This window comes from Saccostrea cucullata, unplaced genomic scaffold, assembly GCF_032062105.1.
Source record: "Saccostrea cucullata isolate Sc308-1 unplaced genomic scaffold, CSIRO_AGI_Scuc_v1 ctg3193, whole genome shotgun sequence".
NCBI lineage: Eukaryota > Metazoa > Mollusca > Bivalvia > Ostreida > Ostreidae > Saccostrea > Saccostrea cuccullata.
Window position 1 is genome coordinate 73818 of NW_026939868.1, and position 19569 is coordinate 93386.

At 35.6% G+C, this 19569-nt stretch overlaps 1 protein-coding gene and 1 pseudogene across 1 annotated transcript; one reads left to right on the forward strand and one right to left on the reverse strand.

Annotated features, from left to right (window-relative positions):
• Window positions 1-122: 122 nt before the first annotated feature.
• LOC134254136 (uncharacterized) lies at window positions 123-1805 on the forward strand (annotated as a pseudogene).
• Window positions 1806-16795: 14990 nt separating this feature from the next.
• Window positions 16796-19404, reverse strand: LOC134254137 (uncharacterized). Its single transcript, XM_062736682.1, has 6 exons — window positions 17702-19404; window positions 17565-17606; window positions 17402-17461; window positions 17218-17277; window positions 16984-17082; window positions 16796-16883 (listed from the first exon to the last, which is right to left on the reverse strand). Exons 1-6 carry the CDS (start codon window positions 19402-19404, stop codon window positions 16796-16798), a joined length of 2052 nt encoding a protein of 683 aa, XP_062592666.1.
• Window positions 19405-19569: the final 165 nt, after the last annotated feature.

Consider the following 19569-nt stretch of genomic DNA (forward strand, 5'->3'; position numbering starts at 1 on the left):
GATACTGAAGTATACGAATGAATCAATGGTGCAGGTGCATGGTCTCCTCCCCACCACCATTCCATGCAACGTCGATGATAGTGAGGGAGAAATGATATTGAAGTCATCTGCAAGAAACGTCGATGGTGGCGTCTGCAGATGCCCGAGTAATAGACTACAACACCAGAGCCTGCAGAGCCAACTCCTTCTTTGAGAAGAGCAACTTGACTCTCCAAGACATCGTTATTTTCATCAAGACGTACTTGGATGGTTCCTCTCTCAATCAATGCGCCAGATTTGCAGTGGTGGCATACAAGTCCACAGCGGTGCACTGGGGGTCCTTCATCCACGAGCTCTTTAAAGAGTATTCTGAGGTTACCACCAACGCAAAAAACTTTCAGGTGAGATTGAGATCGACGAGCCGGTCGTTGTTTAGTAGAAGAGTCAAGCACCACAGAGGAGATTTCAATAGAGGACGTAAGGTAACATGAATTGCACACTATGTACATTTTATACATATTTACATCGATATTGAACTGTTAATGAAAATAATATGATTTACAGTGAAAGTATTTACACTATGTACAAAAAAATCACATTATTTACAGTTTAAGTATTAACACTATGTAAAATTGTATTCACATTTTCATAAAATACAGAGAAATTGAAACATTTACAAAATTAAACATTTTTTCCTCAGATTTGGATCTTTGGAATGGTGGAGAGGGAGACCAACACCCTCATTATATATCCTGTGGGAGACAGAAGCGAAGAGACTCTACTTCCTATTATTGAACGGCCTGTTGAAGTTGGAAGCACCATCTTCAGTGACGGCTGGTCTTCTTATTGTTCCTTAAATGATCGGGGGTATGATCATTTTACGGTGATTCACAAGTATGCGTTTAAGAAGACATATATTAACACGACAACACAGTAAGAGATGGATGATCATACCAACCGCATTGAGGGTGCGTGGAAACGCAAAGGACCACTTTAAAAGAATGGCAGGCACAAAGCGTAGTCAATTCGAAGGACATCTTGCCGAAATAATGTGGAGGTCGGCCATCAACACCGATGTTTATTCCTCCTTCTTCAATCTTGTGAAGTCGGTCTACCCGCTCAACAAGCCTGCCACATATCACTACACGACCCCATTGTTTGACACATGGGCCCGTCTGCCAGACTCCCAGTTATGTGTCTGGGATATCAGACCAGGTATAATAAAAAATAAAGTATTAAATTAAGAGAAAAAATGCAACAAAAATAATAACATGAAACCTCATCAAAATTATTATTAGTAGAACAAGTTTCATTTCAACAGAAAGACATCAGTGTAACAATAAACTGTAAATATTAGTAAACATGTAAAACATGAGACATATTCCATGTAAAATGCACAAAATGACTCCCATGAGGAGAAATTTTTCAAAATGTTAGTTTGGTTGATTTTTGCATTGAAAGTGATAATATGTACATCAAAAGAGAAAAATATGTAAGAATTAAAATTATGGACCCTTTAAATAACTAATTATTTTAATTTCAAAATGTTGTTGCAATTGTCACACTTTTTGACGGATTGTTTGACGGAAAATGTGACATTAGAAATTCAAAGAAATGCAAATTCCTAAATCACCTTTGATGATATTAACTTTAACATCATTCTATTCACTAAATGTGAAAATTATATAAATACATTTATATTTTTGTTTTAGTTTGCATCAACAGATTTCTTAAAACTGTTGTATGTTTCTGTTGCTAGTGTCAATTTTTGACGGATATTCATGAGGCTAATGTTGTCTTTGACAGAAACACTATTTGCTAACTAGCACATTGACGGAACTGCAGAATGCTTATGTCAATTTTTGATGGAAAAACATATTGCTAATTGAAATTTGACGAACATATTGTTGCTAATATCAGTGTTTGACAGGCATTGTCCTTGTTTACTGTGCATCCATTTATAATGAAAGAGATTCTAGAGATTTTTATCCCTTTTGTCTATAGACAGACATGTATACGAGGGTCGTTAGAAAAGTTTGCGTACACATTGAATTACGGAAAATCTATTGTGTACTGTGAAGTATGACCTATGTCTGAATAAATTCCTATATTTTGTTTATTGGTATGTAAAAAATCAGGTCCATATGATAAAATCTTGAAAATTTACAACGATTTTTACTAAGAGGTCATGGGATTCACGGAGCAATCACTTGACGTAAGGCGACGTGACAACCAGATTTCAACCGGTTAAGCTTTGTCGCAGTTCTATAAATCTTTCATTTCTTCAGATTTTTCTTATCTTTTTTCTACTTTAAAATTGAATATCTATATCAATACATGTTATTTTTCTTCTATATAATGTCTTTTGTACTGATTCGGACATTATTGAGATCTTTAAAAAGTCTATGCAGTTAATCGATCAGGTATGGAAACTATGCAAAACCATATAGGCGCAACGCAACGTCCTTGCGATACGGGGGTATTGAAGTATCGATGGAGTTAATCATTCAAAATGTTAATCCTTCCATTCTTATGAAGCTACAACCATTTGAAAACTTGTCCTTTGTAGGTGTAGGAAATTCCCGGCAGCATCTTGAACATTTTAATCTCTTTTTAGACATTTTCCAGTCTGCATACATAATTGTTACGTAGTGCAGTGCTCCATGACGCTCAATGACGTTCCGATTTTTGGCTGTGTTTTTAAGCGTTGATCAGTTATAAACGGTTATAAAACAGTCATATACGCTCCAATTTAGTTTAAAATTTCTCCCAGTGACGTTTCCTGAATACTTTAACGGCAGGTAAAATATCATAAAACTCTTTGCTGTACAATTGTGCAATTTTTAATTTTAATAAAGAGTCTTTGTGATCTAAACGTGCCAAAATGAAGCATGCTCCGTGAAGCAAGTTTTATCAAAATAAAAAAGCTGTATATTTTTCAAAAATCATCGGGGAGCACCAAATTCTTGTATATTTATTGGAAAAAAGGTAAAGATTTTATCTGGAAAGTTTGACCGGTTTCGTGGAAATAGCGCGCTCACAATAGAACTTGTCCGCGAACTTTTCTAACACCCCTCGTAAATAAGTACATCAAAGAAAAAACACGAAATGGTGTCAAAGATATTTAATGATGAGGTGATTTAAAGTATAATTTCATTCATTCATTTCATTTCCTCTAAAGGTCTTCTCTGTCTCTTTGGTAAATCCTGTTGAAAGAAGTCATTCATGATATTGAATCTATTTCACACTTGCCAGTACTCAACTTTTGTAAAAAATTAATATCTGAAACATTTCACCCAAGTTTACAATATTTAACAGCTTAATATCATTATCACTACCCCTATAGATACTTACGATATATACACGAGACCCTCTCATCTCCACAGATGGGACATCAATCGGCCTCAAAACATCTGAGGGGAGAAGTGTGTGGAGTATTGCCCCCTCCACCCAAAGTTTTACGGACTTTTTGAAGTCCATATAACGAACATACGGCCAATGATCAACCTGTTTAAAAGCAATGACATATTTTAACTATTTGTTTGATCCATTTACATACTGTACATGTACAGTATTAAATACTCCTATAGTTAAGGTATTAGGGGTGTAATAACCATGATCTTGAATATGACCTAATTAAGCATAGTTATAATGAAAAACACTTTCGGCAATATTTCCCTTAGTTTCATGCAATTTTGTCCATACATATTTCTTATGTGCTCATTTACGTAACTGTACCCTCTCGCCAGTGGTGCACCCTTAATAGACAAAGGGTAGAGATGTAATTTTTCTAGTAAGCCAGAGAACAGTTTAATGTTTCATGTATTCAACTGTAAAAATAAGCCCTAGGATTGTAGACATTCAATTTTTTTTAGTTCAGAGTCATTAGATGTGATATATGAATACTTGTAATCGAGAGAACTTGTCTGCTTTCAGTGACAATTTTAGCAATATTGTTATAAAACCGTTTATATTATTCTGCCATAGAAAATTATGGTAGGGATGATCAATAAGAAAACATAGTAAATTTTGTGTTACATGTATTTGTGATAATATAACCACAAAAAAGACTTATTCTATCCACAATATTTATCTATATTCTACATCAGAGTGATGTACCCCCTAAAAATGTAAGCCATTATTTTTTTTTGTTCATGGTATAGGGTAGGTTGTAATGAATGAACTAATGAGCTTGAGCATATATAAACAAAAGATGATTGTCATACTCAACTCAATTCACATTAGATTCATTTGCTCAGAAAATTGACCTCTTCTCACACTGACCTTGACCTAGATAGGGTTTACAAATTAACTACATTTTTGCAATTCCCATGTGTATAAAGTTCTTCATAGTTCTTATTATGTTCCCCAAACGAAGTTGGGGAACGTATTGTTTTTACTCTGTTTCTTATTATGTTCCCCAAACGAAGTTGGGGAACATATTGTTTTTACTCTGTTTCTTATTATGTTCCCCAAACGAAGTTGGGGAACATATTGTTTTTACTCTGTTTCTTATTATGTCGCCCCGAACGAAGTCGGGGACGACATATTGATATTGTACGCATGTTTTTTTTATCCAGGCTGTTTCTCGGAGATGGCTGGGGCAATCTTCCTGAAACTTTCCTCAAAGGACGATCACTGGTTGTAGTTGTGCAGTGAGGTCGTTCAGTTCCAATATGTCTACCGTTGCCATGGAAACCTGTAAAAAGCGACGAATTTTGTCCGAGAGTGTTCTCTCTGGTCCCTTAAACGTTCGTCATGAAACTCTTTTTATTTTAATGATTAGTATCTGTAGTTGTGCGCCTTGCATTTAAAATTTTCAATTAATCGATTATTGCCATGGAAACCAGGGGAATGTTAAAATTCTTTAATTTCGATTTTCTCAATAACTACTCAAGCAATCGTTTTGAAACTTTCAATGTTAATTCCTTGCAATGTGTCAAAGTGATTTTTACTTTTAAAATAATTGTAATGAGTCGCTCACAGTTGTCATAGAAACGAAACAGAAAAAAGGTTTAGATGTACACATGTGTTCTCCAAGGTCTAGGTCAAAGGGTCAAAGTTCTTCGTGTCCAATAAAAGTTCTTTTCACAAGGATTACATATTTGAAATACGAAAGCCCTAGCCCTTACCGTTCAAATGTAAGGTACTATGTTCAAGACGACCCCCCCCCCTTTTGAAGCGCACTGCCAGTTAGAATACACATATCTAACATATACAACTTACAAGTAACGTTTTAAAAGTTTCATTCATAAAATTCAGTTATCCTGATGTGATTTCATAGTTTGCCAACCTTCATTCTTCTTCTGTCTTGTCTCTAGATGTTATAATTATTTTATTTTATCTATATATAAAATAACGATTGTACAAATAACGACTGTACAATGCAGAAATGCTCGAATTGAAGGTGGCATGTCAGATTCGTTTTCCGGCAGAACGTCTAAAAATGAAAGTGAAATTTCAGAGTTCTCACTTGCGTTATAATACACAAAATAATTCGGCTGATCTTCTTAAAAAATTACATTTGCCAAGCTTTATTGGTAGGAAAGATACTGCCAATTAACAAGTATGAGGCTCAGTTCAGTACATCTGCCCAATTTCTTTTATGCAAGTCTGCAAATTTAGGAACTTGTAATTTTTTCCTGCACTACTTTCTTACCGATTCTAAAAATAAAATGGGATGTACCCAATTAAGGTCTTACGTTTCCAACGGAAAGGACTGATACGACTCGATGGTTGTCCAAGCTTAGCTAATGGACCATTGTTTTAGTGATGATAAAAATGAAAGTCTTGTCCAGTACGGGGCGACATATGCTATTGCTTGCAATAGCAGACTTTCTAGTTATTATTATGTTCCCCAAACGAAGTTGGGGAACATATTGTTTTTACTCTGTTTCTTATTATTATTATTATTATTATGTTCCCCAAACGAAGTTGGGGAACATATTGTTTTTACTCTGTTTCTTATTATTATTATTTTTCTTCTTGGGAAAATTTTGTCCGCGAATTATCTTGTAAACTACACACCCGAGTTAGGTGAAACATTTTTAGGGTAAGTAGGCATGTTATGTAGATTTGCGGAATCAAGGTCATTTTGCGCGTACGTGCATGCAAGAGCGCGCACGTGCAAAACGTGAAATGATCAATATATAATTGATATAACCGTAACTTTTCTATTTTTTGACGAAATGTTTTGAAACTCATAATGTAAGGATATATTAGTAGTATAGACAAGATGACATGGTCAAAATAGCAAGATCTCACGCGCATGCACGTGCACTTTGCTCTGATTGGCTGAAACTAAAGTCTCAATATCTTTTCTGTTTTTTGACGAAAACCTTTGAAATTTTGAACATAGCCAAGCATTAGGATTTCCTACAACATGATATATAGCAATTATAATGAAAACACGTGTATGCACGTGTGCTGCAATCTGATTGGCTGAAACTTTAAATAGCTAGAACTCCCTTGGTTTTCAACCAAACAGGATGGGATTTGGAGCATAGATATATATAACGGACTTCTACAAGAAGGTATGGTCACCATGCACATGCATACAGGTGCGTGTACGTGCGCTGCAATCTGATTGGCTGAAACTTTAAACAGCTATAACTCCCTTGGTTTTCAACCAAACAGGATGGGATTAGGAGCATAGATATATATAATGGACTTCTACAAGAAGATATGGTCACCATGCACATGCATACAGGTGCGCGTACGTGCGCTGCAATCTGATTGGCTGAAACTTTAAACAGCTATAACTCCCTTGCTTTTCAACCAAACGGGATGAGATTTAGAATATAGATAGATGTAATGGACTTCTACAAGAAGGTATGGTCACCATGTTATGTATGCACGTGCATGCACATGAAATGGGTAAAATAAAATATAGACTTGAATGAGCGTTTTTTTAATACTTTTGGATTAAATACTTTAATATTTAGCATATTAAAATATATAGATTGTGTAGACAATATGATATGGTCATTACGCACGTGCATTCACATGCGCAAGTGTGCAATGATAAAATTTGAATGAACATAGTACACTCTTGGGTAAACGTTGTTAAAGTCTCAAATGCATAGAGTTTGTTTTATTTAATGAAGATTACAAGGAATATGGCACCAAAATGGAGTTGGGGAGCGTTTGGGGAACATCTGTAACGGTCCCCGTTACAATTAGCACTAGTTATTTTTCTTCTTCCTGGGTACTTATTTGTCCGGGAGTGATCTTGTAAACTACACATCCGACTTAGGTAAAACCTTTTTAGGGTTAGTAGGCATGTTATGTAGATTTGCGGAACGAAGGTCAATTTGCGCGCACGTGCTTGCAAGAGCGTGCACGTGCAACGCGTGAAATGACCGATTTAATTGAGATAGGCGTAACTTTTTACATTTTTGATGAAATGCTTTGAAACTCATAATATAAGGATATATTAGTAGCGTAGACAATATGACATGGTCAAAATCGCAAGATCTCACGCGCATGCACGTGCACTTCGCTCTGATTGGCTGAAACTAAAGTCTCTATATCTTTCTTGTTTTTTGACGAAATCCCTTGAAATTTTGAACATAGCCATACATTAGGATATCCTACAACATGATATATAGCAATTATCATGAAAACACGTGCATGCACGTGCGCTGCAATCTGATTGGCTTAAACTTTAAATAGCTATTACTCCCTTGATTTTCAACCAAACAGGATGGGATTTGGAACATAGATAGATATAATCGACCTCTCCAAGAAGGTATGGTCACCATGCACATGCATACACGTACATGTACATGTGCTGCAATCTGATTGGCTGAAATTTAAACAGCTATAACTCCCTTGGTTTTCAACCAAACGGGGTGGGATTTAGAATATAGATAGATGTAATGGACTTCTACAAGAAGGTATGGTCAACATGCTCATGTATGCATGTGCGTGCACGTGAAATGAGTAAAATAAAAAATACACTTGAATGAGCGTATTATTTAAAAGTTTTGGATTAAATACTTTAATATTTAGTATATTAAAATAATATTGATTCTGTAGACAATATGATATGGTCATTACGCGCATGCATTCACACGCGCACGTGTGCAATGCTAAAATCTTAAGGAACTTGGTACACTTCTGGGTAAACGTTCTTAAAGTCTCAAATGCATACAGTTTGTCTTATTTAATGAAGCTTACAAGGGATATGGCACCAAAAGGGAGTTGGGGAGCGTTTGGGGAACATCTGTAACGGTCCCCGTTACAATTAGCACTAGTTATTCTTATTCTTATTATTTTTCTTCCTGGGAAAATTTTGTCCGCGAGTGATCTTGTAAACTACACATCCGACTTAGGTGAAACCTATTTAGGGTAAGTAGGCATGTTATGTAGATTTGCGGAATCAAGGTCATTTTGCGCGCACGTGCTTGCAAGAGCGCGCACGTGCAAAACTTCAAATGACCAATATAAAATGGATATAACCGTAACTTTTCTATTTTGTGACGAAATGTTTTGAAACTTATAATGTAAGGATATATTAGTAGTAAGCACAAGATGACATGGTCAAAATAGCAAGATCGCACGCGCATGCACGTGCACTTCGCTCTGATTGGCTGAAACTAAAGTCCCAATATCTTTTTTGTTTTTTGATAAAATCATTTGAAATTTTGAACATAGTCATATATTAGGGAGATCTACAGCCTGTATTAAAAGATTATCATGAAAGCATGTGCATACACATGTGCTTGCAAGAGCTCGCACGTGCAGCACGAGAAATGTCCAATATAATTGATACAGACGTAACTATTTAAATTATTGATGAAATGCATTGAAACTCATATTATAAGTATATATTAGAAGCATAGACAAAATGACATGGTCAAAAAAGTAAGATCTCACGCGCATGCACGTGCGCTTCGCTCTGATTGGCTGAAACTAAAGTCTCAATATCTTTCTTGTTTCTTGTCATAATCCTTTGAAATTTTGAACATAGAACTACATTATGAAGATCTACAGCATGATGTATAAGAATTTTCATGAAAGCATGCGCATGCCCGTGTGCTGCAATATGATTGGCTGAAACTTTAAAGGGCTATATCTCCTTTGTTTTTTTACGAAATGCTTTGAAATTTAAAACATAGTCATGCATTAGGATATCCTACAATATGATATAGAAAAAAAAATCATGAAATCACGCGCATGCACATGCGCTGCAATCTGATTGGCTTAAACTTGAAATGGCTAAAACTCCCTTGTTTTTCAACCAAACAGGATGGGATTTAGAACATAGATAGATATAAGGGACTCCTACAAGAAGGTATGGTCATCATGCACGTGCACGCACGTGCGTACATTTGGAACGAATGAAATAAAAATACATTTGAAAGAGTGATTTTTCATACTTTTGGACCGAATGCTCTAATATATTGTATATTTAAATATGTAGATAGTGTAGACAAGATGATATGATTATAACGCACATGCATTAACATGCGCACGGGTGCAATGCTTTAATTTGAATATAATTGGTATCCTTCTGAGAAAACGTTGTTAAAGTCAAAAATGCACAGAGTTTGTCTTATTTAATTAAGCTTACAGGGAATATGGCACAAAGAAGGAGTTGGGGAGCGTTTGGGGAACATCTGTAACGGTTCCCGTTACAATTAGCACTAGTTATTATTATTAAGGTCTTCCGTCTTCACGGAAGACCTTATAGTGATTCTATTGTTTCTTATTATTATTATTATTATTATTATTATTATTATTTTTCCGTACACCAAATTTTGTTCACGCGATTTCTCGAAGACTACTGGGTGAATTTTCATGAAATTTACAGAAATTATGTGTTATTATCTGAAGTTATTTTTTCCGAGAGATTTTTTGAAAATTCGCTTCTGGTGCCAAGTTACGGGACATTTTCTGAAAATGAAATGACATTTTGTCCACGATTAAACTCAAAAACGGTAAAAGATATCAACATGAAACTTTCAGGGATTATAGATCGTGATATTTACCATCCAGGACGTGACCCTTCGTTCGTCGTCAGTACTTCCTGTCGTTAGGAGAAGCGAATTGAAAAAATCGGATTTTCTAACTTTTTTGTTTTTAAATATTTTTTATTTATTTTTGGAATGATAATAGACACCCTTTGATTGATGCTTACTATATAAGTTGTTTGGATATTGGTTTGTCTGAACTCTAGATATTAACATTTGAAAATCTGAAGCGGGACCAAGATGGCGGCTGTCTCTGTCAACTCCGCCATTTCGCGAGTAGGGGTTTATGGAGGCAGCTGAGCGTTTGATTAAACCATTCTGACATAAGGATACATGAAATGTAAAAAAACTACTTCGACTCTCACGTAGTAGTGAAATGGTTGGAGGAGTTACCTCCCGTTAGTTGTTTATATTATAATAGATAATCAATGTAAATATTGTAATTAATTGGTCAATTGACAAAAGAATTATACGAGTATTATTGATAAATGATGTTCTGTTAAAAAATAATAATTGTGTTGCCAAAAGGAAGGCAGTCTGTTGTATTTTATCAATATGATATCTGATAACTTATGATCATTGATTAAGTTGAGGTACAAGGGGGCAGTACAGCCAAATGGCTTTTGTCTTCACTTTGGTACAGAAACCAATTGGTTTATTGATCAAATCGAATTGTGCAAAGTTGCCGTAGTCAGTGACTAGTTAAAATGTAGCTGTGTGACGTTAGCTATAGGTTTGTCATTAGGACAGAGAAGCTCTTACAAAGTTAAATCATACTGTGTAAGTATATTGTAGCCACTTGGCTAGAGTTATATAGGCAATTTGGTAAGCAGTAATACACCAGGCAGGTGTTAAAGGCTAAATCAAGAGGCACCAGGCAGATAGATGTTGACTTATATAGTCAGTTGTACGAGTATAGTGAGGCAATTATCATATGGCACCAGGCAGGTGCCGGTATTAACTGAAGATATATAATTATACAAAGCACCTAGGTCATTTGATTTAAAAACACCAGGCAGGTGTCATATTATTATCTGTATATATTGCATTCAATCATATCCCCAGTAAAACTCGGTAATCCGAGCACGGACCTACTGACCGCTCAGATCCGACACGTAACAGTAGTGCGTTGCAATTGAGTGTCAATCTTAAAACTTAATTTCCGTTTCACTGCTTTAGTGTAACTGGGCTAGATACGATATGTAATGTGTATAATGTGTTACATATACTTTCTTAACGTCGAAATAAAATAAAGGCGCTAAGAATGTTTTATTTTAAAAATTTAATTTATGTTATCATACCTATCTAATAGATCAGTCCAAAGAAAAGGCGCGAATATTTACTCGTGGCGTTTGGCGCGAAATTATGAATGCTTGTTATAATTCTTAGACAGGTGAACTGTTGCAAATGTACCGTGGTATACACAAGTATATTTAGAGCAGTACTCCCAATAGCTTAATGGTTAGCGCGTTGGGGATATAAAAGTAAAAATAAAAGCGCATTCACGTTGGCGACATGGTTTCAATCCTCCTTGTGACCAAAATTTTGAATCTCTTTTCAGCTCGATTTTACGTGGGTTACTTTTCCTAAAACGGACGGAAGACCTCTCGTTGCTCGCAACGAGATCGTATCTAGTTATTATTATTATTATTATTTTTCTTCTTCCTGGGAAAATTTTGTCCACGAGTGATCTTGTAAACTACACATCGGACTAAGGTAAAATGCTTTTAGGGTCAGTAGACATGTTATGTAGATTTGCCGAACAAAGGTCATTTTGCGCGCACGTGCTTGCAAGAGCGCGCACGTGCAACACGTGAAATGACCGATTTAATTGATTTTGGCATAACTTTTTACATTTTTGATGAAATGCTTTCAAACTCATAATATAAGGATATACTAGTGGCATAGACAATACGACATGGTCAAAATAGCAAGATCTCACGCGCATGCACATGCGCTGCGCTCTGATTGGCTGAAACTAAAGTGTCTATATCTTTCTTGTTTTTCCACGAAATCCTATGAAATTTTGAACATAGACATGCATTAAGATATCCTACAATTTGATATATTGCAATTATCATGAAAACACGTGCATGCACGTGCGCTGCAATCTGATTGGCTGAAACTTTAAATAGCTATAACTCCCTTGGTTTTCAACCAAACAGGATACGATTTGGAACATAGATAGATATAATGAACTTCTACAAGAAGGTATGGTCACCATACACATGCATACACGTGCTGTAATCTGATTGGCTGAAACTTTAAACAGCTATAACTCCCTTGGTTTTCAACCAATCGGGGTGGGATTTAGAACATAGATAGATGTAATGGACTTCTACAAGAAGATTTGGTCACCATGCTCATGTATGCACATGCATGCACGTGAAATGAGTTAAATAAAAAATACACTTGAATGAGCGTATTTCTTAATACTTTTGGATTAAATACTTTAACATTTAGTATAAAAAAAAAATATATAGACTGTGTAGACAAGATTATATGGTCATTACGCACATGCATTCACATGCGCACGCGTGCAATGCTAAAATTGGAATGAACTTGGCGTTGTCAAAGTTTCAAATGCATAGATTTTGTCCTGTTTAATGAAGCTTACAGGGAATATGGCACCAAAAGAGAGTTGCAGAGCGTTTGGGGAACATCTGTAACGGTCCCCGTTACAATTAGCACTAGTTATTATTATAAGGGTCTTCCGTCTCCAACGGAAGACCCTTCTATTATTCTATTGTTTCTTTTTCACTTTTATTATTATTATTATTATTATTCTTTTTCTTCTTACAATTTTTGTGCAGAAGATTTCTCGGAGATGGCTCGATCGATTAACTTGAAATTTTCAGGAAAGGTGTGTCGTCAACTAAACCTGATCCGTTTTTCTCATTTTTTTGAAAATCACTTCCGGTCGGAAGTTATTGCCCTTTAATCAAAATTTAGAGGACCTCCTTGTCATCACCAGAACTCAAGAACGGCTAACGCTAGAACACTGAAATTTTTACCAAAGATAAAGGACATGTTGTCAAGATGCACAATGGTTTTCAAATTTTCCGGAAATGCCTAGTATGGAAGCTCGGTAGGGGTCAAAATCTAGGACACGTATCATGACTGAATTTTTGAGACATTTTGCATCATATCTTTTAAAATATAATTATTTTGTTAAAACATACTGAGCAATATTTGTGCAAAATGACAAGATCTTTAATATGATATCAAGAAAAATGTGCTGACTCATCACATTAGGAGCCGAGAGGGGCCAAAAGTATTTATTCGATAACTCTTTAACAGTCAATATTTTGTTATTAATTACTGAAGCAAAAATGTTTATCTCAACAATCTACAACTATATATTACAATTGAGTGTCGTATGGTGCATCATAAGGGGCCATAAGGGGCCAGAATGCTAAATCTTTGACGCTTTATATTTCAAAAGAGGGAAATATTTTGATAAGTAATATTGAACAAAAGATGTTCAAAATATAGTTCTGAACAATATGCAACCTCTAGTTTTTCGCTATACGTCCCCTTTAAGGAGTTGAAGGGTTGGCCCCTAAATATTTCTTTTGTAAATAACTTGAAAACGAAAAAGAATCTCTGAATAGTTGTTGAACAAAAAGTGTTCAAAATCCAAAGAGCTTCAAAATCAGATCAAGAAAAAGGGACTGGGAACTCAAATTAGGGGCCAAAAGGGGCCAAGAGTCTTTAATCGATAACTCTTTAGCAGTCAATATTTTGTTAAACATTACTGAAGCAATAATGTTTATCTCAACAATCTACAACTATATATTATGATTTGAATGTCGTATGGTGCATAATAAGGGGCCACAAGGGGCCAAAATGCTCAATCTTTGACGCTTTATATCTCAAAAGTGAGAAATATTTTGATATTGAACAAAAGATGTTCAAAATCATGTTCTGAATAATATGCAACCTTTCATTTTTCGCTAAATGTCCCCATTAAGGAGTTGAAGGGTTGGCCCCTAAATATTTCTTTTTCAAATAACTAGAAAAGGAAAGAGAACCTCTGAATAGTTGTTGAACAAAAAGTGTTCAAAATCCTGAGAGGTTTTAGATAATATGAAGAAAAAAGGGCTGATCCCTAATATTAGGGGCCGTGAGGGGCCAAAAGTCGAATTTTTGAGTCTTTATGTTCAATGTCTGTTTACAGATTATGGAGGCAAAATCGTTCTTCTTCACAATCTTTATCATTATTTTAGAATAAAATTCTCAATCAAAATCTTATCTCATCTTATCAAGAATCGGACGGAAGACCCACTCGTTGCTCGCAACGAGATCGTATCTAGTTCTTATTCTTATTTTTCTTCCTGGGAAAATTTTGTCCGCGAGTGATCTTGTAAACTACACATCCGACTTAGGTGAAACCTTTTTAGGGTAAGTAGGCATGTTATGTAGATTTGCGGAATCAAGGTCATTTTGCGCGCACGTGCTTGCAAGAGCGCGCACGTGCAAAACTTAAAATGACCAATATATAATGGATATAACCGTAACTTCTCTTTTTTTTGACGAAATGTTTTGAAACTTATAATGTAAAGATATATTTGTAGTATGCACCAGCTGACATGGTCAAAATAGCAAGATCGCACGCTCATGCACGTGTGCTTCGCTCTGATTGGCTGAAACTAAAGTCTCAATATCTTTTTTTGTTTTTCGATAAAATCATTTGAAATTTTGAACATAGTCATACATTAGGGAGATCTACAGTCTGTAATATAAAATTTTTCATGAAAGCATGTGCATGCACATGTGCTTGCAAGAGCTCGCACGTGCAACACGAGGAAGTCCAATATAATTGATTCAGACGTAACTATTAAAATTATTGATGATCATTTTATAAGTATATATTAGTAGTATGCACAAGCTGACATGGTCAAAATAGCAAGATCGCACGTGCATGCACGTGTGCTTCGCTCTGATTGGCTGAAACTAAAGTCTCAATATCTTTCTTGTTTCTTGTCATAATCCTTTGAAATTTTGAACATAGACCTACATTATGAAGATCTACGGCATGATATATAAGAATTTTCATGAAAGCATGCGCATGCCCGCGTGCTGCAATCTGATTGGCTGAAACTTTACATGGCTATATCTACTTTGTTTTTTGACGAAATGCTTTGAAATATAAAACATAGTCATGCAGTAGGATATCCTACAATATGAAATAGAAAAAAAATCATGAAATCACGCGCATGCACGTGTGCTGCAATCTGATTGGCTTAAACTTGAAATGGCTATAACTCCCTTGTTTTTCAACCAAACAGGATGGGATTTAGAATATAGATAGATGTAAGGGACTCCTACAAGAAGGTATGGTCATCATGCACGTGCACGTGCATTTGGAACGAGTGAAATGAAAAATACATTTGATAGAGTGATTTTTCATACTTTTGGCCTGAATGCTTTAATATATTGTATATTAAAATATGTAGATAGTGTAGACAAGATGATATGATCATAACGGACATGCATTCACATGCGCACGGGTACAATGCTAAAATTTGAATATAATTGGTATCCTTCTGAGAAAACGTTGTTAAAGTCAAAATGCAAAGAGTTTGTCTTATTTAATGAAGCTTACAGGGAATATGGCACCAAAAAGGAGTTGGGGAGCGTTTGGGGAACATCTGTAACGGTCCCCGTTACAATTAGCACTAGTTTACTTTACAATGAAGGCTAAAATATATCTGACGGATCGCAAAACACTGATCAAAGGGTTTTAAAAACGATATTGTGCCTCACATATATTATAAATTAATAAAATATGCATAAATAAATATGTTGACCCCCCCCCCCCCCCGTTTCCGACGCGGCTAAACTCATTCAAAAAATAAATAAATAAAAACCCCACACAGATAAAATTCACCCAGACCTTACCCAGAATATTTTTTTTGTTCTCAAAGCTGATTTAATTTTTTTTTTTGTTAAAGTTCTAAACATATAATTACATTTTTTTTACTGATCGGTCTATTTAGGTCATCTCAGATATTTCACGTACATGTGTGATAACATGGATAATTGAACGTGACATAAATGTATGTTGCATGAGTATCTAGATATTTTAAGTCTGTTTTTTCAATTAATTTTCAAGAAACCATCAATATTTCACAAATCCTGAGAATCATTTAGCACGGCCACAGGTTTGCACAATTCCAGGATATTACATTATATAGGGATTATATGTACGCAACATCTGTCGATTTATTGCAGATTCCACAATACACACCATGCTATTAATATTGTAACATACATTATTCTCTCAAACTGTTAGTTGTTACTAAGAGAATCACAAAATTACAATGAAAAGTTACTTCGTTTGTTTTTCGAAATCGGTGCTATTTTTAGAAGTTGGAAAAACCCTTGTAGTGTGTATATGAAGATAACATCGTTTTAACTGCATATTTTGCCAAACCAAATTATAGTAAGGTGTTTTCTATTTAATATCATATCAATTCTTTTCTTTGATTAGTTATAATCTGTTCCTTTGGTGTATGTTTTATGATAGCGTCCTAGGCCGTCTTGACGACGCGCCATTTTTGTTTACGAAGATAGATGTTCCGAGAACTGCCGATGTCAAACACCTCGGCATTTTAACCGGAAGTGGCTTATTACACCTCTAAATCCTTAAATGACATTTCAAGTTTTTTTACTTATAAGCCTAATAAATAGAGTTCTGTGTATAAATGTGTATCTGCAAAAAAAAACCCATTAAAAATGAGTTCGATTAAAGCCTTAAAGTTAGTGATTTTTCAAACTAACTTTCATGAAACTCAATGAAACAAATTTTAAAAAACATTAATAATAAAAGGAAATTAGAATCCAATTTCAATTTCATGACTTACAACTGCAGGAATTATATTTGAACCATGTAATACAGCAATGAATGTCCCTGAAGAGTAGCTTTAAAAAATTGCAAGGCAAGAACATGATAAAAACCATCCATGTATTATGCATTTCTAATTTGGGCATGTAACAGAGATCAAAACTTTTAAAGATATACCTTTGATTCTGGATCTGTGGGTCAACACTGGACACTGAAAATGGACTACCAGGAAGTAGTGGAGACAAGTCCTGTGCTTGCAACTGGTCTACTGGAAAGCTGAAGAAATGTTGCATTATTAAAGCTTTAAAGTTACCTGTACTTTCTTTTTACTAAAATTTACACGCTTTAGTTTCCAATATATCAAGTACTATACAAATACTGTATAAATTGCAATATACAGTATATATTCACCTCTCAGTCGGACCAGTTTCATCACGTTTAGTTAGTTCACACAGAATGTCTGGAAATATCCTTTAATATAAATTACATCTAGTTAGCTCTAAGGCACAGAGATGTAAAGCAACTTTAACTTGATTCAACAATATATAGAATTACTTCACCGCTGCCATAATAAATATGTGTTACATGTACTCACCTCTCAGGCGAGTCAGAAACATCAACTGCAGATTGTTGAAATGGAATCTCTGGGGAAAGCCTTTTAACATAAATTATATCTAGTTAGCTGTTTTTAAGCACACAGCATACATGTACAAAGAAGTTAATTATCTTTGTCAACTTGAGTACAGGCAAACTGTTACCTTGAGTCATCCTCATCTGATTTACGAACCTCCGCTGAACCCCTGAGATACAAAAAAAATTTAATTCATCATAAATTTGTTTTTTTTCAGAAAATTACCCTTATATTTGATCAATGCATAAAAATAATGTATATTACCTTGATTCTTCACCATGGATATCAGGATCATACAGACATCCAAGAAGATCTGTAATCATGGTCATGCTGTCCGAGGTATCCTCAATTTCAAAAGAGAACTCTTCATTTGTTTCCTCTTGTAACATTTCTAACAATGGAACAAAATGATTTGGACGCCACTGCAATTCTGGGATGTCTGTTCCAAGAACATTACTCCACATGATATGAACTGTCTCTGGTCTGGTTTTGCTTGCCAGTCTGTAAGGTATAAATTTCCTATGAAGGTCTATTCTGACGGTGGAACCTCCATATTCTGGATACACAGATATAATTACTGTGTTAAGGTTATTTGACAGTGCCGCTATCTGCCAAATACCCATATATGAATTTTTCGAACAAAGGCCAAGAACTTCTGCCCGATATATCCTTCTTATGGTTGTAGGGGTCAATTTTTGATCACGATATTGTTCAGAAAACATTTGCCATGTTTTCACTATACTGCCATTAACATCTGCATTTGCTCCTGTAGCCAGATATGCGTCACTAAGATATTTTTCTTCACTTTCAACAAGTTCTTTTATGATTCTGACTCGCATTTCCAAGTGTCTGTCTTCAATTCCATATACTAGTACACTCGCAGTTCTTGGAAGGCAGTTTCCATCCGCATACACCCTAGCTGGGTATAATGCTTTTATTTGGTAGTCAGCTGGCAATAGCTTTAGAGCTGAATTGTCCATGATAAGTCCATGTGATATGAATGTAACTTTAGGTAGTTTCAGAATTGGAGGAAATTCTGTTGCAAACTCTGTTATTTTGATTTGAATATCATCAAAAGTTGTACACGACTCCAATTTCCTCCAAGCTGATTCTACAATAGTGCAATCGACTTCTTTAATCAACCTTCCATCATGTTCATTAGAGTCAGTCACAAGGATGTTTGGTTCTGGTACAGACACTTCTGGATCTGATTCAGAGACTTCTGGTCTTTTCACTTCTGCATTCTGTCTCCTTCTGCGTTTTCTCTTTGAGACATCTAATTCTTCTGGTTCTGACTCGGAGACTTCTGATCTCTCCACTTCTGCATTCTTTCTCCTTCTGCGTTTTCTCTTAAAGACATCTAGTTCTTCTGTTTCTGATCTCTCCACTTCTGCATTCTTTCTCCTGCTGCCTTTTCTCTTTGAGGCGTCTAGTTCTGGTGCTGACACTCCTGGTTCTGACTCAGAGACTTCTGGTCTTTTCACTTCTGCATTCTGTCTCCTTCTGCGTTTTCTATTAGAGACATCTAGTTCTTCTGTTTCTGACTCGGAGACTTCTGATCTCTCCACTTCTGCATTCTTTCTCCTGCTGCCTTTTCTCTTTGAGACGTCTAGTTCTGGTGCAGACACTCCTGGTTCTGACTCAGAGACTTCTGCTCTTTTCACTTCTGCATTCTGTCTCCTTCTGCGTTTTCTCTTTGAGACACCTAGTTCTTCTGGTTCTGACTCGGAGACTTCTGATCTCTCCACTTCTGCATTCTTTCTCCTTCTGCGTTTTCTCGTTTCCTCTTCAACGGTGTTTACAATTACTACCTTTTGAACGTAAGGATTCACATAACTTTCATTTAAACAAGTTGCTGTGTCACTCTCACACCCGTTGCAAAAACAAGACAAGTTTCTGAACTTCAGTGACCCCTGCTGTACTCCATAATTCAACACCTGGTGAAATTTTCGCGTTCCAACAACCATCTTTGCTTCCTTACCCCTTCCTCCTCCAGTTCTTTGGATTTCATTTTCTTTTACTAAAAAGAACCTTCGTTTTGTCAATAATTCATCAACTGCAAGGTATGCATTGCAGTATTCAAACATATCACTTGCATTATTGATTGTTACTTTATTCCCTACTTTGGCTCT